This window comes from Schistocerca piceifrons, chromosome X, assembly GCF_021461385.2.
Source record: "Schistocerca piceifrons isolate TAMUIC-IGC-003096 chromosome X, iqSchPice1.1, whole genome shotgun sequence".
Classification (NCBI taxonomy): Eukaryota; Metazoa; Arthropoda; class Insecta; order Orthoptera; family Acrididae; genus Schistocerca; species Schistocerca piceifrons.
Window position 1 is genome coordinate 509,888,379 of NC_060149.1, and position 24,247 is coordinate 509,912,625.

Consider the following 24,247-nt stretch of genomic DNA (forward strand, 5'->3'; position numbering starts at 1 on the left):
CATTGCATCATGCCTTTCAACATACTAGTGTAGTTTTCAACAACATCTAAGTCATAGCAGAGTTCATCGAAGACGTTTAGCTCAGGTCCTTGTTTGCACAGTTCCACTGCTGATTCATGCTTGTAGCATACTACTCCACAATCACAAAAATTTAAGTCAGATGTTCTCTGGACAAAACAACTTGTTGTCATACAGTCATTCATGTAGAAGAAGAAAAAGTGTAACATGAGAACATCAAAGTGAATCAGATTGGTCCATTAGAACCATTAGCCAGTACATGAGATATAAATACCTGTACAATAGACAGAAATTAATAACTACCAGTAACAGCACTGCTAGCTTCTTCAGACAGAAAAGAGAAATAGCTGAGGGGAAGGTTCGAAAAGCTCCCACTTTGTATAAGGAAGAAGACAGGCATAAATGGGTCAGTAAGCACTGCGCCATCTTCGGGTCGGAGAAGGTAGAAGTCAATGAAAGAGTGAGAAGTAAATATAAATATATAAGAAAAGAAAAAAAAGAAAAAGAAAGGACCACTACAAATAAGAGGAGAATAAGAGGGACAATTATGAAGGAGAAAAATAAAGAAATTATCTAACGGAGGTGATTCAAGAAAGGAAAGAGAGAGTTCAGATGCATAGAAGAATAAGGGGGTATAATGGAAAGCACGTTCTCATCTTTGGAGTTTAGGGGAACATAGTGAGTGGGAGTTTCCAAATGGTTTGCCTTGTGTAGCAAACACCCCAATCTCACGAGACATGCTCTGTGGCATACTTAGCATTTAAGTGCTGGATGTCCCCTAGGCACTCTTCCCATTTGGTGGTGGTTGTCTTTGTGTCTAAATAAAGATGTGCTTTGAATACATCATCTGGTAAGTGACATGAGTAGTATTGCTTCTACATCTGTGTCTACATACATATTCTGGAAGCCACTGTATGGTGTATGGTGGAAGATGCCTTTTACCACTACTAGTCATTTCCTTCCCTTTTCCTTTTGCAAATAGAGCAAGGGGGAAACAACTGTTTACATGCCACCATATGAATGCTAATGTCTCTTATCTTATCTGTGTGGCCCTTAAACAAAATGTATGATGGCAGCAGTAGAATTGTTCTGCAATCAGCTTCAAATGTTGTTTGTCTGAATTTTCTCAATAGTGTTTCAGGAATAGAGTGTCATCTTCCCTCCATTTCACAAAGTATCTACATAATACTTGCAGTCTGATAGAACCTATCACTAAGAGATCTAGCACCATGTCTCTGAATTGCTGCCATGTGTTCCTTTAATCTAACCTGGTGGGAATCCCTAACGCTCAAGCATTATTAAAGAATAAGTTGCACTAGTGTTCTATATGTGCTCTCCATTAGAGATGAGCTACACTTTCTTAAAATTCTCCTGATAAACTGAAGTTGACCATTCAGCTTCTCCACTACCATCCTTACTTTCTCATTTCATATCATATCACTTTAGAACATTACACCTACATATTTAATTGACATGACTGTGTCAAGCAGCACACTAGTAATGCCATATTGGAACATTACAGGATTGTTTTTCTACTCATCTGCGTTAACTTCCATTTTTCTACATTTAGAGCAAACTAGAAGTTTTGTCTGTCATCCTGTATCCTCCTACAATCACTCAATGACAGCATCTTCCTATACACCACAGCATCATCAGCAAACAGCAGCAGATTGTTGCCCACCCTGTCCGTCAGACCATTAATGTATATAGAGAATAAGAGCGGCCTAATCACACTTCACTGGTGCACTCTTGATGTTACCCTTGTCTCTGATGAACAATTGCGATTGGTGAAAATGTACTGAGCTAGGTATGATCAGAATTTTCTCAGGTCCTCGGCAAGAACTTTTGCTAAGGTATGAAAAAAGTGGTAATTGTAAGCTTTGCACATCGATCTTTTTTCAGCTGCACAGATTTCTACTAACCTTTGCCTGTCATCATTTAAGCATTCATTTTTTAACTGAGAGTGCAATAGTCTCTGCTTCCTCAGTGTATTTAGAATTTAGTTATTAACCACGGTGTGTATTTTCTGTACTTGATCCTGTTACATCCTAGCCAGTAATGCCACCCGAGCCCGCTGCTAAAAGGTTGGCAGCATCAAAGTCCGGACGCCGTCCGCATAAGCAGTGCCAGCGAGACAGGAAATCGCCGCAAGTCTGCGCGCGCCACCGCTGGCTTCTGGCTTCTTAAGCGCTGGAGTCGCGAGCGCTAGAAGTTCTGTATTCGCCGCTCAGTTGTATACTCGCCACCGAATTGTGTACTTGCTAGTCAGTTGTGTGTTCATCGCGGCAGAGTTGTTGTTTGTCGTCAGCCGAAGCTGACCTAGCCGCTCCGACTCGAACTAGACAGATTTCTGTAGACACGGAGTTCACCCCTGGGTTTCTGTATCTTCTTTAATAAAGATAAGTACCGACTTTTATTTAATCAGAGTGTTTGGGTTTTCATCTTTCTGTTCACTGTTCCAGCGGACCGGTCGGCCCGCTATTAAAAGTGTGGCGGTGACTTCGTAAGCCATTTCTACAGCGAATTGTTTGTCGCTACGAACACCGCCACAAAAGATCCACTTACTCAGCACATACTTCTCCAGAGGCCCATTTACACTCCATTTAAATATTGCCCATAATTCCTTTACATCCATCATGTTGGAACTAAATGATGTCTATTCATTGTCTAAGTGGGATGTTAACAAATTCTTACCAGCTCTTTCTAGAAAAAATATTCTCCTAACTTTCCTCCCTCTCATATCACTATATTTGTAATTATTTGATTTCATTGTCAGCATTCTTAATTTCTACATTTAGTGCTCCTAGATTCTGAAAAATGTGCTTTGCTGATAGATATTTATGGTTGAAAAAAACAAAATCTGAGGTCCTTGTATTTCTCCATTGCCTCACACATTACAAAAATGTGTCATTTAATTTTGTAGAGAAACTGCTTTCGAATATAGAAACCATTTAATTAAGAAATGCCTTAAATTTAAAATTGTTTGCTAATAATTCTCAACTAATCCTATCTCTTCTGTAACTTTACTGGAATATTTCATAATTTTTGTCATTATCTGGTCTCATTATTTTTTGTGACTGCATTTCAGTGTCCTATAAAAGTAATTTGATTATCAGTTATTGAATTAAAATGGCATTTTTATACAAACTATTAGCACCCAAAATACTATATTCTTGTGTTCATAGGAGGACAAAATTAATAATTACTGGAGATTGTCAAGGCACAGTAATAGTCCAAGGTCATTATTTCTGTTATTATAATTAAGTAAGTCTGAATTTACGTGATAACAATGGTTGTCTTTCTTGTGCTGATGGCATAATAAATATTGTAATCATAAAGATAGTAATTAAGTAAGTCTGAATTTACGTGATAACAATGGTTGTCTTTCTCGTACTGACAGCATCATTAAGAATAAAGCCTTTTTTTTATTTTTATCTATGCAAAGAGGACAAAAAATACTCTGTTATAATAAAGACTTCTAATATTCTTTATTACTTTTGGACCGAAGGAGACCAATTACCAAAAAGCCGAAGCATTGAGTTGTTGATAGATACACACAGAAAGAAAGAAAACTTACTAGCTTATGGAGAAATCCTTTTTCAAGTGGGAAGAGAGAACCAGTTTGCTGTACTATACTACAAATATTCTACTTTATTTCACATATACAGTACATGTCTGTTTTATGCTGCTTAAAGTGTTAGTTAGCAATTTGTATATTTCTGAAAGCATGGTGTACTCCTGTGTGTACACCAACTGCTCCTCCATCATTATTAATTATCAGTTTCAGCTGCTTGCTTATTTCCTTTGAAGTAATAGAGCTAAATTATGCGTACACAGCAGAGTACATTAAATTCCTACCTCAAGTGTAAAAGACATTTATTTATTAAATCTTTTTAATCGCCTATAAATAATGTCACAAATGTGTGCTTATACACTCCTGGAAATGGAAAAAAGAACACATTGACACCGGTGTGTCAGACCCACCATACTTGCTCCGGACACTGCGAGAGGGCTGTACAAGCAATGATCACACGCACGGCACAGCGGACACACCAGGAACCGCGGTGTTGGCCGTCGAATGGCGCTAGCTGCACAGCATTTGTGCACCGCCGCCGTCAGTGTCAGCCAGTTTGCCGTGGCATACGGAGCTCCATCGCAGTCTTTAACACTGGTAGCATGCCGCGACAGCGTGGACGTGAACCGTATGTGCAGTTGACGGACTTTGAGCGAGGGCGTATAGTGGGCATGCGGGAGGCCGGGTGGACGTACCGCCAAATTGCTCAACACGTGGGGCGTGAGGTCTCCACAGTACATCGATGTTGTCGCCAGTGGTCGGCGGAAGGTGCACGTGCCCGTCGACCTGGGACCGGACCGCAGCGACGCACGGATGCACGCCAAGACCGTAGGATCCTACGCAGTGCCGTAGGGGACCGCACCGCCACTTCCCAGCAAATTAGGGACACTGTTGCTCCTGGGGTATCGGCGAGGACCATTCGCAACCGTCTCCATGAAGCTGGGCTACGGTCCCGCACACCGTTAGGCCGTCTTCCGCTCACGCCCCAACATCGTGCAGCCCGCCTCCAGTGGTGTCGCGACAGGCGTGAATGGAGGGACGAATGGAGACGTGTTGTCTTCAGCGATGAGAGTCGCTTCTGCCTTGGTGCCAATGATGGTCGTATGCGTGTTTGGCGCCGTGCAGGTGAGCGCCACAATCAGGACTGCATACGACCGAGGCACACAGGGCCAACACCCGGCATCATGGTGTGGGGAGCGATCTCCTACACTGGCCGTACACCACTGGTGATCGTCGAGGGGACACTGAATAGTGCACGGTACATCCAAACCGTCATCGAACCCATCGTTCTACCATTCCTAGACCGGCAAGGGAACTTGCTGTTCCAACAGGACAATGCACGTCCGCATGTATCCCGTGCCACCCAACGTGCTCTAGAAGGTGTAAGTCAACTACCCTGGCCAGCAAGATCTCCAGATCTGTCCCCCATTGAGCATGTTTGGGACTGGATGAAGCGTCGTCTCACGCGGTCTGCACGTCCAGCACGAACGCTGGTCCAACTGAGGCGCCAGGTGGAAATGGCATGGCAAGCCGTTCCACAGGACTACATCCAGCATCTCTACGATCGTCTCCATGGGAGAATAGCAGCCTGCATTGCTGCGAAAGGTGGATATACACTGTACTAGTGCCGACATTGTGCATGCTCTGTTGCCTGTGTCTGTGTGCCTGTGGTTCTGTCAGTGTGATCATGTGATGTATCTGACCCCAGGAATGTGTCAATAAAGTTTCCCCTTCCTGGGACAATGAATTCACGGTGTTCTTATTTCAATTTCCAGGAGTGTATTTGTAGGACTGGGATTGGTATTTATACTGTGTAATGTTATGTTGTTCAGTTATGGATAAGTATGGAAATAAGGGCAGAAAGAAAGTTGCAGCTAATGTCACATAATAGCCCATCTCTCTCAAAAAGGACAAGCTTGCAAGCTTCATGTCACCATCTGACAGTTGGGATTACTGTCAGGCGTTTCTTGTTCAGATGCTGCTGAAAGTTTTTAAACTTATAGCAGGATATGTGCTCACAATCTATTGATCTTGGACTGCAACATTTCTTCCTTTATGTGTATTTATTTATTCATTTACCTGTTCAATTTTGTGGGACATTGCAACTGAGAGCTACTTTGTCATGGAATAATTTATTATATAGTTTACATAATGATGAGTAGAAAATTTATAAATAAAAGAACTAAATAATTAATGAAACATGAAAAAATTGTGAGACAGTATATGAATAAATAACACATTAGAGAGGGAAGTTCTACTCCTGTACAGAAAGGAGTAGTATGCACAAGGAAACCTTTGAATTTGGATGTGACTATTTGGGGCTTATCACTTTTTTCCAGTTCTGCTGGAAGCCAGTGTTCACTAAATGATTGTTCCAATCTCTCAACAACAATCCCATGATGGAATATATATACAGATGCAGAAAAATTAGAATTCTGGGACACCTGAACAATGGCCCACACCAGTGGTTGTCAAACCTTTTGTGCAAGAGCCATTATTAACATTGTAAGGCAAACCTCAGGCCTCATATGAAAGGGTTCAGAATAAAGTGGTCAAACAGAAATTAAGTTTTACCCAACCATGGTTACTGATAGAAGCTTACAGTTACACATTTTGAATCTACATATTACAGGGTACCACACCAAATTTGAGGGGTGTTCTGTAAGTAATGCAACACAGTTTTTTTCATGGACAGTTATGGTTGAAACAATGCAGAATTTGTTGTGGGACATCACTGAATATTTCTGCTTCAGCCCCTATAGTTTCATGAACTTCTGATAGGTGGCAGCACTATATGTTGCCTTCAAAATGGTGTCTGTGGTGGAAGTGTGTTCCAAGGACATAACTGTCTGAGTTTCTTGTGACAGGAAACCAGAACATCACAGATATTCATAGGTGTTTGCAGAATGTCTGTGGGCACCTGGTAGTGAAAAAAAGCATGGTGATTTTTTGGGTGAGGCATGTGTCATCACTGCAATAAGATCATGCAATCCTATCCAATCTTGCGTGTGTCAGCTGGCCGCACACAGTTGTGATTCCTGCACTCTCATTTCAGGTGATCGACAGATCACAATCAAACAACTCACTGCTCAACTGAAGGTCTCTGTTGGTAGTGCTGATACACTCATCCATCAGTTGGGGTACTCAAAGGTGTGTGCCCTCTGGGTTCTTTGTCGCCTAACAGAAGACCATAAAGTACAAAAAAGGACCATCTATGCGGAATTGCTTCCATGTTACAAGACCAATGGTGTCAATTTTTTGTTGAATATCATTACAAATGATGAGACATGGGTTCATCACTTTGAACCAGAAACAAAATGGCAATCCATGGGCTGGCGGCACACCACCTCTCCTGAGAAGAAAAAGTTAAAATATGCACCTTAAGCTGGTAAAGTCATGTTGATGGTCTTCCAGGACTCTATTTTTTTTGGTGTCCTCCTTCATGGTGCAATGTTCAACTCTGAAGTGTATTGAACTACACTCAGAAAATTAAACAACAGCTTTAGCATGTTCACCACCACAAAAATGCAAACAAACTTCTCCTTCTCCATGACAACGCAAGTCCTCGCACAAACCTACACACCCAGGAGGCATTCACAAAACTTCATTGGACTGTTCTTTCTCATCCACCCTAAAGCCCAGATGTCACACCTTCTGAATTACATCTGTTTGTGCCAATGAAGGATGCATTCCACTGGAAGCAGTTCATGGATGGTGGGGAGGATTTTGGTACAGCAAAATGTCGGCCCTGACATCAACCAGTAGAGTGGTACCATGCTGGCATGCAGGCCCACTCAGTAAGGTGACATAAGGCTGTCACATTGGAAGGAGATTATGTTGAAAAATAGGGTTTTCGAAACAGAAGAATGGGGAATAATATGATGTATATGAATCCAAAATAAAACCAACCAGCTTTTTTTTTTTAAAAAAAAAAAGTGTGCATTACTTATTGAATACTCCTCATACTTTTAAGTAAAAAAGAAAACAATATATTACAACTATATACATTTTTATGAAGGCCTTTGCAACAGGGTCTCACATTTATGTTTCTGTTTTACGGGCACATTATCTGGATACCTTAACGTGCTGGTATCTGAAAGAATATCAAGTGGCTGCAGCAGACCATTTTCAAGTGGAAATTTGTATTGGGCCAAATTCATCCAAAGCAAATGGTTTTAAATAATATGGATTCATTAATTCATAACTGTTGTAAAGAGAGAGAATGGCAGATGATAGCTTTGTATATAAAAGGGTTTATAAGTCAGTTTTATTTGTTCTATTATGCTTGTTTTTTTAGGAGCAACTAACTTTTATCGAGTGAACATCTCTGCCACTTTTCCTGACGAGTAGTGTGGCCACTTTGCCCAATCGAAATCCATGTCAGCATTAGCTATCCATAGAAGAATCTATCAGACTGAAAAATGAACTACATTATTCAGCCAAATGACTTTCTTTAAACATTGATGCCATATAAAATAATTACTTTCCATACAAGTGAGGTAACAAGAATAATATAAATGACATATTACATCAGATAACTGAAAAACAAAATAGTTTTTACTAAAAAATGATGGACAGAGCTTCCTCTATCAGTCTCACTGACAACAGTGGCAAAGTATATTAGAGCTAGTTGGACCATTTCTCAGCAGGCACCAGTGCTATTCAGAGAAAAAGTACGCAGTGGCCTCTTTTCCCATCCTAGTCACTTTACCACACCTTTCTTTACGTATCTTACTGTTAATTAGTAACCTCCATAAATTAGTATGTTATTTAACTGAATAAGTTTTGGATGGTTCAATAAATCAGCTTTGGTTTTGCTTCTTTGTGTTTAATTTTTGTTGCTCCCAGATTTCCTTGATTTTTCAAGAGTGTTGTTCCTTTTCTTCATGGGTCTACTTTCTTCCTTTTGCAGACCGGCAGCACAAGACACTCTTTCCATGCCTCAGAGAAGGGCAAGGATAGTACGAGGCGTGTTTTTTAAGTAAGTACCATTTTGAAATTAAAAAGAGATGGTCTAAGATATCTCAGTAATTTTATTTTTACATGAAAGCCTGTACCTTAATCTACACACTGATGCCATTACAGTCTGTTTCTTCCTTATTTATGTTTTGTACTGAGTGTTTAAGATGCCTCCGATAATCATGAGTCCCACCAACTGTGAAGTACACAGCTGTTATAAGGTTTCTTAGTGCTAAAGGCCTAAAAGCGATCAATATTCACCATGAGATCTGTGCAGTTTACGGAGAAATCATTATGAATGATGGAATGGTAAGAAAGTGGGGCGTCCCTTGGTCATTAATGAAAGTTTGGTGCAGGAAGTGGACAATAAGGTGAGAGAAAACAGACGCTTTACGATTTCCACCTTGCAGGATGACTTTCCTAATGTTTTTCATAGTGTTTTGTATGGCATTGTGACCGAGCACTTGAATTACTGAAAATTGTGCGCACATTGGGTACCAAAAATGTTGACAAATGTGCACAAAACCAAACGTTTAGACAGTGCATTGACTTTGCTTGAGTGGTACCATAACAACAGTGATGATTTCTTAAGCCAAATTGTTATGGACGATGAAACATGGGTGGCCTATGTCACACCAGAATCAAAGCAACAGTCCATAGAAGTTGAGCAAGGGCATCGTTTTCCTGCAAGACGAGGCCCGTCTGCATGTGGCGAATCAGACCAAAGATCTCATCACATCTTTTTGATGGGAAACTCTAGATCATCCTCAGTACAGCCTCGATCTTGTGCCCAGTGTCTACCATCTGTTCCTGCACTTGAAGAAACACCTGGGCAGTCAGCGTCTTCAAGACGATGACGAAGTCAAAACAGTGATGATGCAGTGATTATCAAGTCAGGTGGCTGACTTCTATGAGGAGGGTATTCAAAAACTGGTACAATGTTATGACAAGTGCCTCAATATTGACAGAAATTATGTAGAAAAGTAGATTAAGGTACAGGCTTTCATGTAAAAATAAAGTTATTGAGAAATCTTAGCATGTCTTTTTTTTTTAATTTCAAAATGGTACATACTTAAAAAAACATGCCTCATACTTCGTGGAGTGGAGCTAGAAAAATTATTAATAATGTTGCTGAATGTTGTGAGCAAAAATAAAGAGTTGCTCCACTCTCTCTCTTAGCCAAGAAGATGAACAGTGATTTACATAGGAGAGAGCTCCAACTCTGTGAGAATAATTCAGAATATTGGTTGTAACATGCCCAAATGGGATCCCCTCTCATTGGACCCATATTTACGACTAATGTACCCACAATTTCATTATTATTATTTCTCTTTCCTGTCTCAGACATTATGTCTGGTTAAAAATGGAAAGTGACGTGGACCTTGATCAAGCATGACTTCCTTTTAACTGTACGGTATATGTTATATTGCATTTAGGAACTTTCGGGTAATTGAACATGTATCAATAATTACAGATTTCTGTAGTTGTATATATAAGTTTGGATGTAGCTGTATTGCGTTGATGTACTGGTGGATATTGTGTGGTATGACTCCTGTAGTTGATAGTATAATTGGTATAATGTCAACTTTATCCTGATGCCACATGTCCTTGACTTCCTCAGCCAGTTGGATGTATTTTTCAATTTTTTCTCCTGTTTTCTTTTGTATATTTGTTGTATTTGGTATGGATATTTCGATTAGTTGTGTTAATTTCTTCTTTTTATTGGTGAGTATGATGTCAGGTTTGTTATATGGTGTTGTTTTATCTGTTATAATGGTTCTGTTCCAGTATAATTTGTATTCATCATTCTCCAGTACATTTTGTGGTGCATACTTGTATGTGGGAACGTGTTGTTTTATAAGTTTATGTTGTAAGGCAAGCTGTTGATGTATTATTTTTGCTACATTGTCATGTCTTCTGGGGTATTCTGTATTTGCTAATATTGTACATCTGCTTGTGATGTGATCTACTGTTTCTATTTGTTGTTTGCAAAGTCTGCATTTATCTGTTGTGGTATTGGGATCTTTAATAATATGCTTGCTGTAATATCTGGTGTTTATTGTTTGATCCTGTATTGCAATCATGAATCCTTCCATCTCACTGTATATATTGCCTTTTCTTAGCCATGTGTTGGATGTATCTTGATCGATGTGTGGCTGTGTTAGATGATACGGGCGCTTGCCATGTAGTGTTTTCTTTTTCCAATTTACTTTCTTCGTATCTGCTGGTGTTATGTGATCTAAAGGGTTGTAGAAGTGGTTATGAAATTGCAGTGGTGTAGCCGATGTATTTATATGAGTGATTGCTTTGTGTATTTTGCTAGTTTCTGCTCATTCTAGAAAGAATTTTCTTAAATTGTCTACCTGTCCGTAATGTAGGTTTTTTATGTCGATAAATCCCCTTCCTCTTTCCTTCCTGCTTAATATGAATCTTTCTGTTGCTGAATGTATGTGATGTATTCTATATTTGTGGCATTGTGATCGTGTAAGTGTATTGAGTGCTTCTAGGTCTGTGTTACTCCATTTCTCTACTCCAAATGAGTAGGTCAATATTGGTATAGCATAAGTATTTGTATCTTTTGTCTTGTTTCTTGCTGTCAATTCAGTTTTCAGTATTTTTGTTAGTCTTTGTCTATATTTTTCTTTTAGTTCTTCTTTAATATTTTTATTATCTATTCCAATTTTTTGTCTGTATCCTAGATATTTATAGGCATCTGTTTTTTCCATTGCTTCTATGCAGTCACTGTGGTTATCCAATATGTAATCTTCTTGTTTAGTGTGTTTTCCCTTGACTATGCTATTTTTCTTACATTTGTCTGTTCCAAAAGCCATATTTATATCATTGCTGAATACTTCTTTTATCTTTAGTAATTGGTTGAGTTGTTGATTTTTTGCTGCCAGTAGTTTTAGATCATCCATGTATAACAAATGTGTGATTTTGTGTGGGTGCGTTCCAGTAATATTGTATCCATAATTTGTATTATTAGCATGTTGGATAGTGGGTTCAGAGCAAGGCAGAACCAGAAAGGACTTAATGAGTCTCCTTGGTATATTCCACGCTTAATGTGTATTGGCTGTGATGTGATATTATTTGAATTTGTTTGGATATTAAGTATGGTTTTCCAATTTTTCATTATTATGTTTAGGAAATGTATCAATTTAGGATCTACTTTGTATATTTCCAATATTTGTAGTAACCATGAGTGGTGTACACTATCAAAACCTTTTTGGTAATCAGTGTATGCGTAATGTAGTGACCTTTGTTTAGTTTTAGCTTGATATGTCACCTCTGCATCTATTATCAGTTGCTCTTTACATCCTCGTGCTCCTTTGCAACAGCCTTTTTGTTCTTCATTTATAATTTTGTTCTGTGTTGTATGTGTCATTAATTTCTGTGTAATGACTGAAGTTAATATTTTGTATAGTGTTGGTAGGCATGTTATGGTGCGATATTTTGCTGGGTTTGCTGTGTCTGCTTGATCTTTAGGTTTCAGATATGTTATTCCATGTGTAAGTGTATCAGGGAATGTGTATGGGTTTGCAATGTAACTGTAAAATAATTTAGTTAAATGTGAAAGTGTTGAGGTGAACTTCTTTAGCCAGAAATTTGCCATTTTATCTTTTCCAGGGGCTTTCCAATTGTGAGTAGAATTAATTGCTTGGGTGACTTCATGTTGCAAAATTATTACTCCAGGCATTTGTGGTATCATCTTGTATGTGTCTGTTTCTGCTTGTATCCAACGTGCATGCCTGTTATGCTGTACTGGGTTTGACCATATGTTGCTCCAGAAGTGTTCCATGTCTGTTATGTTTGGTGGATTGGCTATTTTAATGTGTGTGTTATCTATTGTCTGGTAAAATTTCTTTTGGTTTGTGTTGAATGTTTGGTTTTGTTTCCTTCTATTTTCACTTTTTTTGTATCTTCTATGTCGTTTGGCCAATGCTTGTAATTTCTGCTTCTTTTCATCTAATTGCTCTATCACTTTTTTTTTTCTTTTTACATTTCATTTCTTATAAATTGTGTTAGCTGTCTGATGTCTTTTCTCAGTTTTTCTATTCTGATCTGTAGCCTGTGTTGCCATGCTGGTTTTGTGGGTTTCTTCTGTGTGTTGGTTGGTTCTGATCTCTGCCTAGTGTGTATATTTAGTGTATTGAGTGCTCCTATATAAACCAGTAGTTGTAACTCTTCCATAGTTGTGTTTTCATTTATTTTGTTGTGTATGATTGTGTTGATAGTTTTTATTGTTGTTTCGACTTGTGGGTTATTTGGCGGTCTATGCAAGAATGGTCTAATGTCTGTATTTGTGTCTTTGTATTATATATATGGCAGCTGAAATTTTTCTTCTGTATCTAACATGTGTGTCACTTCGTGTTCTATTTGTGCTTGTTCTGGTGGCTGTCTTAAGGTTTCGTTTTCCTCTGATTGTTTAATTGATGCGTGTTGTTCTTTGTTTGTTTGCTCCGGGATGTTTGAGTCCATTACTGTATTTTCTTCTTCTTCTGATTGCACATTATTTTGTTCCAGTATTTGTTGTACTTGTTGTTTGATGTTTTCTAATTCTGACTGGGGTATCCTGTTATTTTTGATTATTACACGGATCTGATCAACTAGTCGTTGTTCTGTTAAAAATTTTAATTTTGGGTATCTGGTAATAAATGTTGTGTATACTTGTGATCTGTATCCAGTTGTGTTGGTTCCTAGGTTTGTTGCTTGGTAGTAACAGAACATGAGGTGTCGATTAACTTCATCTGACCATCTCATCCTCTGTCTTTGTTTTCCTTCGAGGGTGGTTGCAGGAAGCATATCCTGCAAAACACCTCCTTTGGGATTTAAATCATTTTCCAGTTGGCTAGCAGTGTCATTACCATTGTGGGCGGGCATAGGGTTCAAGTGTCGTCCCCGACCATGACGGCGCTTGTCCAGGGTTTTGTGGCGGTGTTCGTAGCGACAAACACTTGGCTGTAGAAATGGCTTACGAAGTCACCGCCACACTTTTAATAGCGGGCCGACCGGTCCGCTGGAACAGTAAACAGAAAGATGAAACCCCAAACACTCTGATTAAATAAAAGTCGGTACTTATCTTTATTAAAGAAGATACAGAAACACAGGGGTGAACTCCGTGTCTACAGAAATCTGTCTATTTCGAGTCGGAGCGGCTAGGCCAGCGTCGGCTGACGACAAACAACAACTCTGCTGCGATGAACACACAACTGACTAGCAAGTACACAATTCGGTGGCGAGTATACAACTGAGCGGCGAATACAGAACTGTCCTAGCGCTCGCGACTCCAGCGCTTAAGAAGCCAGAAGCCAGCGGTGGCGCGCGCAGACTTGCGGCGATATCCTGTATCGCTGGCGCTGCTTATACGGACGGCGTCCGGACTTTGATGCTGCCAACCTTTTGGCAGCGGGTTCGGTTGGCATTACTGCCTAGGATATAACACTCCTCCCCCCCAAATCGCCGCACCATCGTGGAATAGTGACGGGGCGAGCGTCGACGGCGGGGGAGGGGTCTGGCCGCAGGCGTAGCAGAAGAGACCGGGGCGGAGACTGTTGTCGGTGGCAGTCCCCGGTCCGCACCCCAGGATTGGCTGCGCGGGGCCTCGGGAAACACCGACTGAAAACCGAGGTCAGGGTGCACGCCTGTGACCACGGGCGCAGCTTCTGGTACTGGACGCGACGGGGCGTCGGGACCCACGAAGAGAGGCAGCGGCTCCTGACGCTGCGTCGATGGCTGCTGAGTGGGTGCTGGACAAGGCGCTGCGGTGTCAGACTCCTTGGGGGTGCCCAAGGAAAGCGGCTGCAGGACAGGCTGCACAGCCACCGCTTGGGAAAGCGGCCCGGCTGAGGGGTCGACGTCCATCAGCTCCGAAGGCGGTGGCGACTGAAGAGGGACCGCAGGCGCCGGAGCGACCACCTGGGGCAGCTCCCGGAGGAAGCTGCGCGGGAGGCATCAACGGGACGGGCTGTCAATAAAGCCTCTTTAAGCTGCTGAAAGGCTGATTGGCAATCAGCTGACCACACAAACGGAACATTCTTACGGCGGAGACGATGCAACGGTGCAGCAATCTGTGATGCATTAGGTATAAACCTAATATAATATGTCAATTTGCCAAGAACTGCTTGCAATTCATGCAGATTGCGAGGGGCGGGCAAATCACGAATAGCTGCTAAATGTGACTGGGAGGGATGAATGCCTTGAGCATTAATAACATGTCCCAGATACTCCAGCTCCGTAAGGAAAAATGAACATTTATCGATGTTGCAACGTAGGCCTGCCTGAGACAACACTTTAAACAAACACTCCAAATTACGGAAATGTTCAGCAGGCGTCCGACCAGACACAACAATATCATCTAAATAGTTGCAACACGATGGCACATTAGCCAGAAGGTGTGACAAAAAACGCTGAAAAACAGCTGGAGCTGACGCACAACCAAAAGGCAAACGCAGAAAACGGAACAACCCCAACGACGTGTTTATGACGAAATACTGTTGTGATTGCTCGTCGAGGGGCAATTGCAAATATGCTTCACGGAGATCAATTTTGGAAAAGAAACGAGCTTCCCCTAACTTATCCATCAGCTCGTCCGGTCTAGGCAAAGGAAAAGAATCAATGACAGTCTGAGGATTAACTGTCGACTTAAAATCAGCACACAAACGTAACTTGCCAGACGGTCTCTTTATAATAACTAAGGGAGAAGCCCACTGGCTCGCTGAAACGGGTTGAATAACACCGTTGTTTTGCCAAAGACAAAGTTCATCTTCTACAGGTGCCCGGAGGGCGTGAGGCACCGGACGAGCACAACAAAATCGAGGCTGAGCATTATCTTTTAACGTAATATGAGCGGCAAAGTTCGCAGCACAACCTAGTTCGTCTTTAAATATGTCACTGTATCGTTTACACAAATCGGTTATGCTGTCTTGAGGAACAACAACAGAATTAATTTGCAACACATTGTCTTGGATAGACAGGCCAACCAAGTCAAAACATTCTAATCCGAAAATGTTTACACTGTCTGCAGCGCGGAGCACTGTGAATGAATCTGTTTTTGTATTGCCACGGAATGTGGCTGGCACGCTACATACACCTAACACAGGAATTCGTTCTCCACTATAAGTAGCCAAAGAATGTTTTGCCGCTGAAAGTTTAGGGCGGCCGATAGCCGCATACGTAGCACTATTTATGAGAGTCACAGACGCACCAGTGTCTAATTGAAAATTGAAGGTTTTATCCTGGATGCGTAGCTTCACAAATAGTTTATTACACTGTCTCTGGATCGGTGCAGTGGAGGCGGAAGACACAAAATCAGCGCGTTTTGCGCGTGTTCGCTGCTTATGACAACTCGTGGGTTGGGCGGGTGGAACAACTCCCGCTTCACTTGCAGTCTGTACAATACTGTTTACAGCGTTTGAATTACGCTTGGGTCGCATAGCAGAGGGCTGGGTGGGTGGCTTATTGCGAACAAGTTTATTACCCACACGAACCGTGGAAGAGTCTTTAAACGCGACCTTCTGGGCGGGCTGGCTTTGAAGAACATGAATATCCATGGGCTGGGCAGCACTAGAATTGTTCTTGCGTTTACGCAAACAAACAGTCTGGATGTGTCCTTTCCTTTGACAAAAGTGACAAACCGCGTTCCGTAACGGGCAACGTTCACGAGGATGAGCAAGAACACACTTAGGGCAAGACTTAACTCTATCATTTTGCACACGCGGCTGACGAATGTGTTTAACATGACGCGGCCGGCTAGTGTTTACAGTCGGACTCTTCCGGTGGGGCCGCGGGCGTGACATAACTTGCTTAGCACAGGCAATTTGAGAAATACATGGCTGATTTAACTCACACTCAGCATAGTCAAAAGTATCTTGGGCTTCAATGATGTTCATCACAGTCTCTAATGACGGGTCAGGCAACTTTAAGATAGCAGCACGAATACGAGAATCTGCAATGTTTTGAGTAATAGCGTCTCGTAGCATGACATCACTGTAGGAAGCTCCACACACACAATTAAATCGGCACTGACGGGTGAGGCCCCGTAAATCTGTTAACCACTGTTTATTAGATTGATGTGGCAGTTTCTTTAATCTGAAGAACTTGAATCTGGCTGCTGCCACATGAACTCGCGACTCGAAATACTCAGCAAGCTTGTTAACAACAACGTCATAGTCTAAAGCTTCTGGCTGGGATTCCGGGAACAACTTACAAAGTAGTCGATAGACTTCCACACCCGCAGTGGAACTAAATAAAGCTGCCGCTCAGTACCTGTGATTTTGTAGACTGTCATGTGCGCCTGCAACTGCGCGAAATATTCTCGCCATTCTTCTCTGGATGCATCAAAAGCACGAAAATGTGGTGCTGCCTGTGCTTGTTCCTTTTGTGTTGGTGGATTAGCCGCTTGTTTGGCGATTGCTTCCACCAGACTTTGTATTTGCTGACTCTGTAACAAGATCAACTGTTGTAATTCGGCAGACATAGTGAACACAAATTAAACCAGCCCCCAAAATTTTATCGCTATAATTAGTATAACAAGAAACAAGTTGAACCAGCCCTGCACACGAGTTCGGAAGTCCTCGTCGCCAGTTTTGTGGCGGTGTTCGTAGCGACAAACACTTGGCTGTAGAAATGGCTTACGAAGTCACCGCCACACTTTTAATAGCGGGCCGACCGGTCCGCTGGAACAGTAAACAGAAAGATGAAACCCCAAACACTCTGATTAAATAAAAGTCGGTACTTATCTTTATTAAAGAAGATACAGAAACACAGGGGTGAACTCCGTGTCTACAGAAATCTGTCTATTTCGAGTCGGAGCGGCTAGGCCAGCGTCGGCTGACGACAAACAACAACTCTGCTGCGATGAACACACAACTGACTAGCAAGTACACAATTCGGTGGCGAGTATACAACTGAGCAGCGAATACAGAACTGTCCTAGCGCTCGTGACTCCAGCGCTTAAGAAGCCAGAAGCCAGCGGTGGCGCGCGCAGACTTGCGGCGATATCCTGTATCGCTGGCGCTGCTTATACGGACGGCGTCCGGACTTTGATGCTGCCAACGTTTTGGCAGCGGGTTCGGTTGGCATTACTGCCTAGGATATAACACAAGGCATCTTTAGTTCTGTCCCGAACCAACTAATCACACTAAAAGGGGGGTTAGCCCTATTAGTGGTTTGTTCTTTTCGTAGCCTTTTACGACTGGCAGAACATACCGGAGGCCTATTCTTTTCCCAGGCCTCCATTATTATTATTATTATTATTATTATTATTATTATTATTATTATTATTTATTTTAATTAATTTATTTGCTTATTTATTTATTTATGCTGACATGAAATCCTTCCAACCTGGAGTCAACCAGGGGGGGTCAATACAGACCACTTTGGGAACTACTGTTTTAAAGGCTGTCCGTGGCCTCAAAATAAACTCTGTGTGCCATGTCTTGTTGATATTATTGATAGCAGTGCATTATAAGTAAGTAATTTTTTACTCATATTTCAGGAATGGATTTACCATTTCTCTTTATGGTCAAGGCATGGAATTGATCAAAGCCATCGTGAATGATGATCCGGACAAGGAGGCAGCTCAAAAAGTTTGAAATCTGAAAGCAGATTAGGTAAAATATTTAAGCTACATTTCATTATCTTTTCTGTGGATTTCAGAGTATGTTCTTTCAACAAATTTCAAATGTTTTTGTGCTGGTCCTTCATTCTTGGGAACATGCTGAAATCCATCTTTAGAATTGCCTCCACTCTCTTTAAACAGCTATCAGTTAGTCATAATTCCTTATAATTCAAAACATCTACATCCTCACTGCTGTGACAGGGAAGCACATGAACAACATGCCCAGTTTTGAAGTCGATCCAAGGCTCTCCTTAAACTATAACAGCTATGAGAAAAAGTGATTGTGGAACTACATCTTCACAGTCTGCCCAATGGAGATTTCTCCTGTTAGAAGCAAAATTCAAAACAGTATTCTGTTCTTGCTAAACTGGATGCAGTTGAGTTGAGTGTTAATGCTTCATGCTTTGGATTATTTTGTGCATTGTGTGCACACACTTCAGTTTTGTAATTCAATTCTGTGTCACTGTTCCTCTGGTTAAACATTGTGCCACTGTTATTTGTGTATTGACAAGGGTATCAAAATTCATTCTTGTACTCTATTTAGTCATCTCCACAAGTGTGTAAAGTTAATTACCATAACTACACAACAGTTCTCCTCCAACTTTGCCTTTATTTTCCTATAACGCTATTTATTCGCTGTTATGTAGATACTAAAACACTATATGTAGCACATGAAATCATATGAACAGTCTGTTTCACAGCTCTGTTACAGCTTTCTAAGGACTATAAAGAGCATTGAGTGGGTAGAGTTTTGATAAGGAACCCATGTCTGGAAATGTACCTCTTGGATATAAAATAAGTTTGAAGATTGGTTCACTTTCAAATCTCCTGCTTCAGTATACACACACAGGTGAGACAATGAGCTGTGATTTGTGTGCTCTAAAGGAGCTGCTCCATGTGGCAACTCTGTTCATTCCACGAGCTGCATCTGCAGTACATGCTTTCATACACACAGCCCACACACCATGGTGCATGGTCGTGGAGTACCACAGTCAACTGTCATCATGAACTTTTTAGTTTCTCGCAGAATTGTTATAGTCAGATGAAAATGGTATGTGTTGGAATAAGATGACCCAGAAAACATTCTTGACATGCGTTTTGCAACTTGATCATTACATAATGTAACATGAAATGGGATATTTGAAAATGATCCGCTCTTCAAACTCATTTTATATCCAAATGGTTCACTTATCAAGACTTTATCTATTATGTTCCACTCTACAACCCCTAGAATCCTGTAATAGGAAGCATGAAACGCTCTGTATAATACACCAATAAGTTGTGCTCTTCATTCCAAAGGCTGGTTGGTTCCTTGCAGCTCTTCATGCTAGTCTACCCCATGCATCCCTCTTCACATCTGCACAACTTCTGCAACCTACATCCCGTTTCAAAGGCTTGTATATTCAAGCCTTGATCTCCCTCCACAATTTTTACTACCCACTCTCCTCTATTACCAAATTAACTATTCCTTGATGCCTCTGGATGGGCACAACTGATGTATCCCCTCTTTTTGTCAAATTGTGCCATACGTTTCTTTTCTCCCCATCAATTCAGTACCTCTTCATTAGTTGCTTGATCGACCCATTCAGAATTCTTTCATAGCATCTCATTTCAAAAGCTGTTCTTATCTTGTCTGTATTGTTTATCATACATTTTTTATTTCGATGTAAAGCTAGACTCCAAAAAGATATCTTAAGAAATGAATTCTTCATGTACAGGGTGACACAGAATAATGGAAATGTTTGAAGTGAGTAGTGGCAGCCATGGGCAGATGGCAGCACTGCAGGTTCATGACAGTTAGCGAGTAAACAGTCCGCCATTTCAGTAATCATGAATCAGTGGAACACACAACAGCATGCGTTAGCCATAAAAATGTCTTATAAAAACAATGATAGTTTGGTAGCGGCGCAGAAGGAGTTTCGACATTTTTATAATTTAGGATGTCATGATGCCATTCTGTCAAACCATGCAATTAATAACTTTGAAGAGACTGGATCTGTCCTCAAGCAGAAACCAACAGAACGATCAAGAAGTGTGCATTCTCCAACAAACAGTGATGTTGTATACGAGTCTGTCTTACAGAGCCCATGGCATTCAATTCATAAGCAAGCAGCAGTGGTTGGAATGTCTCAGGAGAGTGTTCACAGAATTCTTCATCTTGATTTAAAATTTCATCCATACAAACTACAGATGGTGCTACAATTGAAGGACAACAGTTACTAGTTACAATTAGGAATCTGTCAACAAATGATAACACGACTAAACAATGACGATGAATTTCTAAACAACTTGTGGATGTCAGATGAGACACGTTTTCATCTCACAGGTTATCTGAATAAACAGAACTACCGTTACTGGGCAAACACAAGTCCTAATGATGTTCATGAGCACCCTTTACACACTATTAAAGTGGCAGTATGGTATGTTGTTTCATCACATGGTATTATTGGACCATATTTTTTTTGCAAATGAACAGGGAAACACAATAACTGTCAATGCCAATTGTTATGTGGAGATGTTATGAACTTTCATTACACCTGGATTGAAAAACTTCCCAATGTTCAAGAAGTCTGGTTTCAACAGGACAGAGCGACATCACATTGCATGCCAATCAATGACATGTGTGCGAGAATTGTTTGGCAACCGTGTGATCTAACGGTTTGGTAACATTCCCTGGCCCCCTAGATCGCCAGATTTATTCGTTTGTGATTTTTTCTTGTGGGGCTACCTCAAGATCAAAGTCTACACGACTCGACCAAGAACCCTAGGTGAGTTAAAACAGAGAATTCGGAATACAATTCACAGTATCCCAGCTGAGATGTTGCAGCAGTCAATGAGGAATCTCAACAACAGATTTCGTGAATGTATTCATACAGGAGGACGCCATCTAAAGAAAGTAATTTTTAAAAAAATGATAAATGCCATCAGTGTTTTGTAAATGACAAAGTTGTAAGGTTTCAATTACTATGAATGCAATTTCTTTCTTTCATCACTTCTAGTTTTATTGGATTGTGGAAATGTTCCCATTTTTCTGTGTTACCCTGTATAAATTTATGTCAGCTGTTAACATGTTACTCTTTCCCAGATAAATATTTCTTTCTTTTGCCAGTCTGCATTTTATATCCCCTGGATTTCTGCCAATGTCAGTTATTTTGCTGCTCACATAGCAAAACTTGTCTGCTATTTTTGTGTCTCATTTCCTAATGTAACCCCATCAGTAATCACCTAATTTAATTTGTCTACTGTCCATTACCCTCATTTTACTTTTGTTGAAGTTCATCTGACACTGTCCATTCTGTTACTTAATCTCCCAAGTTATTTGCCATTTATAACAGAACTAAGATATCATTGATAAACCTTAAAGTATTTATTTTGGTTTACTTTACTGCTTGCTCTAAACCTGAAAATGAATAGGATACAAACCTGTACCATTTTCTTCTCCATTAATGCCCCCCATTTGTGTTATTTTACTCTTGTAGCTGCAGCCTGGTTTCTGTACAAGTTGTAGATAGCTTTTCACTCCCTGTTTAGTGTCCTCAATAATGCCTTGATTTCAATGAGTGATTTCCAGTTGGCATTGTGAAAAGCTCTCTATATATATGTAAATGTAAGAGTTGGATAACAGAAGGGGTAAATGTAACAACTTAAAATTTAGTTGAGACATTGAGTCATCACTAGGCACACAAACAAAGCTAAGAATGTTGCTAACTTTCAGATGAATCCTTCTCCAACTCTGAAGGAGCATCCATCCAAAAGCTAGCAAATTCATTAGTCATGTTTGTATGCATATTGTTGTCTCAATACCTCTACAATATGGTGAGATGTTACCTTTACTCCTTCCATCATTTGCATTCCCCTAAGGCATTTCCATTATCAAATGTTGACTGTAGGTTTGACTTTCTTCCGTCTATGTTGTAAGATGAGTCAAAGAATAAATACTGCCTTGCATGGTCTTACATTTCTCCAGAATGCAAATTGATCTTACCACCAGGCTGGCTTCTACCAATTATTCTGTTATTTTGCAGATAATTTGTGTCAGTATTTTCAAACTGAGACTAATAAAACTGGTAAGGAAAGTTCTGGCAGAATGTCAATCATTTAGGAGTAAAAGAGACAGCTCACTGAATAGTGGAGCCACTGAGTAATTGACAGGTACACAAAAAAGACTGAACAGTTTGCTACTGTACACACACACACACACACACACACACACACACACACACACACACACACACACACACGGCAGGTGTGCAGGATAGGAATGTGGGAAGGAGAGACAGCAACTGCACAGGATAGAAATGTGGGAGGGAGAAGCAGTAGTTGCACAGGATAGGAATGAGACACATGGGTTGTCTAGCTGGTGGCTTGGTGCAGTGCACAATGACAACGATGTGAAGGACTGGATTGGGAAGGGGTGACAGGACAGGGGAAGTGAAGCAGTTGGGTAGAGAGTGTGGGTAGTGGAGATTGAGGCCAGTAGGATTACTGAAATGAAGTATGAGTAGCAAGGATAACTCCCATTTACATAGTTCAAAAAGTTGCTGCTCTGGGGAAGGATACAGATGTCATGGGCTGTAAAGCAGCATTGAGTTTGAGCATGTTGTGCCCAGCAGTTCTGCTACTTGGAGGTCAACTCTGTTCTCTGCCACAGTTCGGGAGTGGCCAATCATCGTGGTGGACAGCTGGTGGGTGGTGATGTCCACATAAAGTGTTGAGCAGAAACTGCAGCAGAGCTAGTACATGACATTGCTGCATTCATAGGTGTCCCTGCCTCTGACTGGACGTGATAGACTATGACAAGACTAGAGTAACATGTGCTGGGTAGGTAAATTGGGCAGGTCTTGCACCTGGGTCTTTGACGTGGGTATGGCCTCTGTGGCAAGAGGTTGGGAGCTGGACTCACGTAAAGATGGACCAGGATGTTGTGCTGTGAATACTTATCACTGTGCGAATACGTGGCTCTTTAATATAACAAGATTTGATGATGTCATGTTAAATGCAAGGGCCACATATTTGTACAGTGATAAGTAATTGTGGATTAATTTTCAAAATTATAGAAAAGTGGTATATATCATAATTTTTTTTAAAAAAAAGTTCTGCCAGATGAAGAGCATTAGGTTAGTTGCAGAGTAATAAAACAAACACTTTTAACAGCTCTCTGTGGTTATTTTACAACAAAAGTCATAAATTCTCCCATTGAGCTCATCCTACACTTTCCATGAAATATTCCACATCTTTGCCATAACCATTCATTTTGAAGTTTGTTTAGAGCTTGTTTGGCTTCTAGTGGGATACATTTGTTTTCCAGTTCTCTTTCATTGAAGTGAGAGCAGAATTAAAGGTTTCCTGCATTTCAATAACAGAAAGGCTGTTTTGCTCAGTTAACAATATTTTGTCATGGAATAGATGCATGGTTGAAATAAGGAATATAAGATTGCAGTCATGTAAGTTATGTTAAAATAAATTACTTACTTATTTAGGAAGACACTGATTAATGGACTGGAAGTAAGACCATAGAGCTGGAAACTGTTTCAAGGGTCTTTCCACTGCTGAATTAAATGTTAATCACGTGGTGTTAGGAGTTGTCGGTATCGTGTATTAAGAAACTCACAGAAAATTTAGCGCTTCTATCTGGTTTGTATACACATGAAAATAGTTAAAAAATTTTGTTATTAGTGATTTAGTAACCAAAGGGAGAGTATCAGTTCCATGCTGTAAGCAGGTAGGCACAGTATGTGCTGGACAACTAATAATTACCATATTTTCATTGAACAGAACACACATTCTGTCCAGGCTTACAGGTAAGACCACCAAAGTTTACATTTGCATTGTCTCCACTTAAAGCATTACACTTGGAGGAAATGGTTTGTTTGTCTGAGGTCTGTGAAAGAAAAGGTTCTACAGTTTCAGGTGTTTCATTTAAACAAACCTGTACTTCTAATACTTGTACCTGAGTGCCATTCTCCATATAATCAAAATTCTGAATTGTGCTGTTTCATAAACCAAAATATGGTATTCTTTCATTAAGAATTTCAATTAAAATTTCTAATGCATATAGGCAATAGGACTGTTTACAG

General features: G+C 40.6%; 1 protein-coding gene across 1 annotated transcript in view; it reads left to right on the plus strand.

Annotated features, from left to right (window-relative positions):
• LOC124721697 (WD repeat-containing protein 6) overlaps positions 1-24,247 on the plus strand; it is a 292,998-nt gene that overhangs the window by 262,954 nt on the left and 5,797 nt on the right. The window contains exon 16 of the mRNA XM_047246781.1: positions 18,048-18,162. Coding sequence (XP_047102737.1) covers positions 18,048-18,144 — 97 coding nt within the window. The 3' untranslated portion in view covers positions 18,145-18,162. The remainder of the gene's footprint in view (positions 1-18,047; positions 18,163-24,247) is intronic.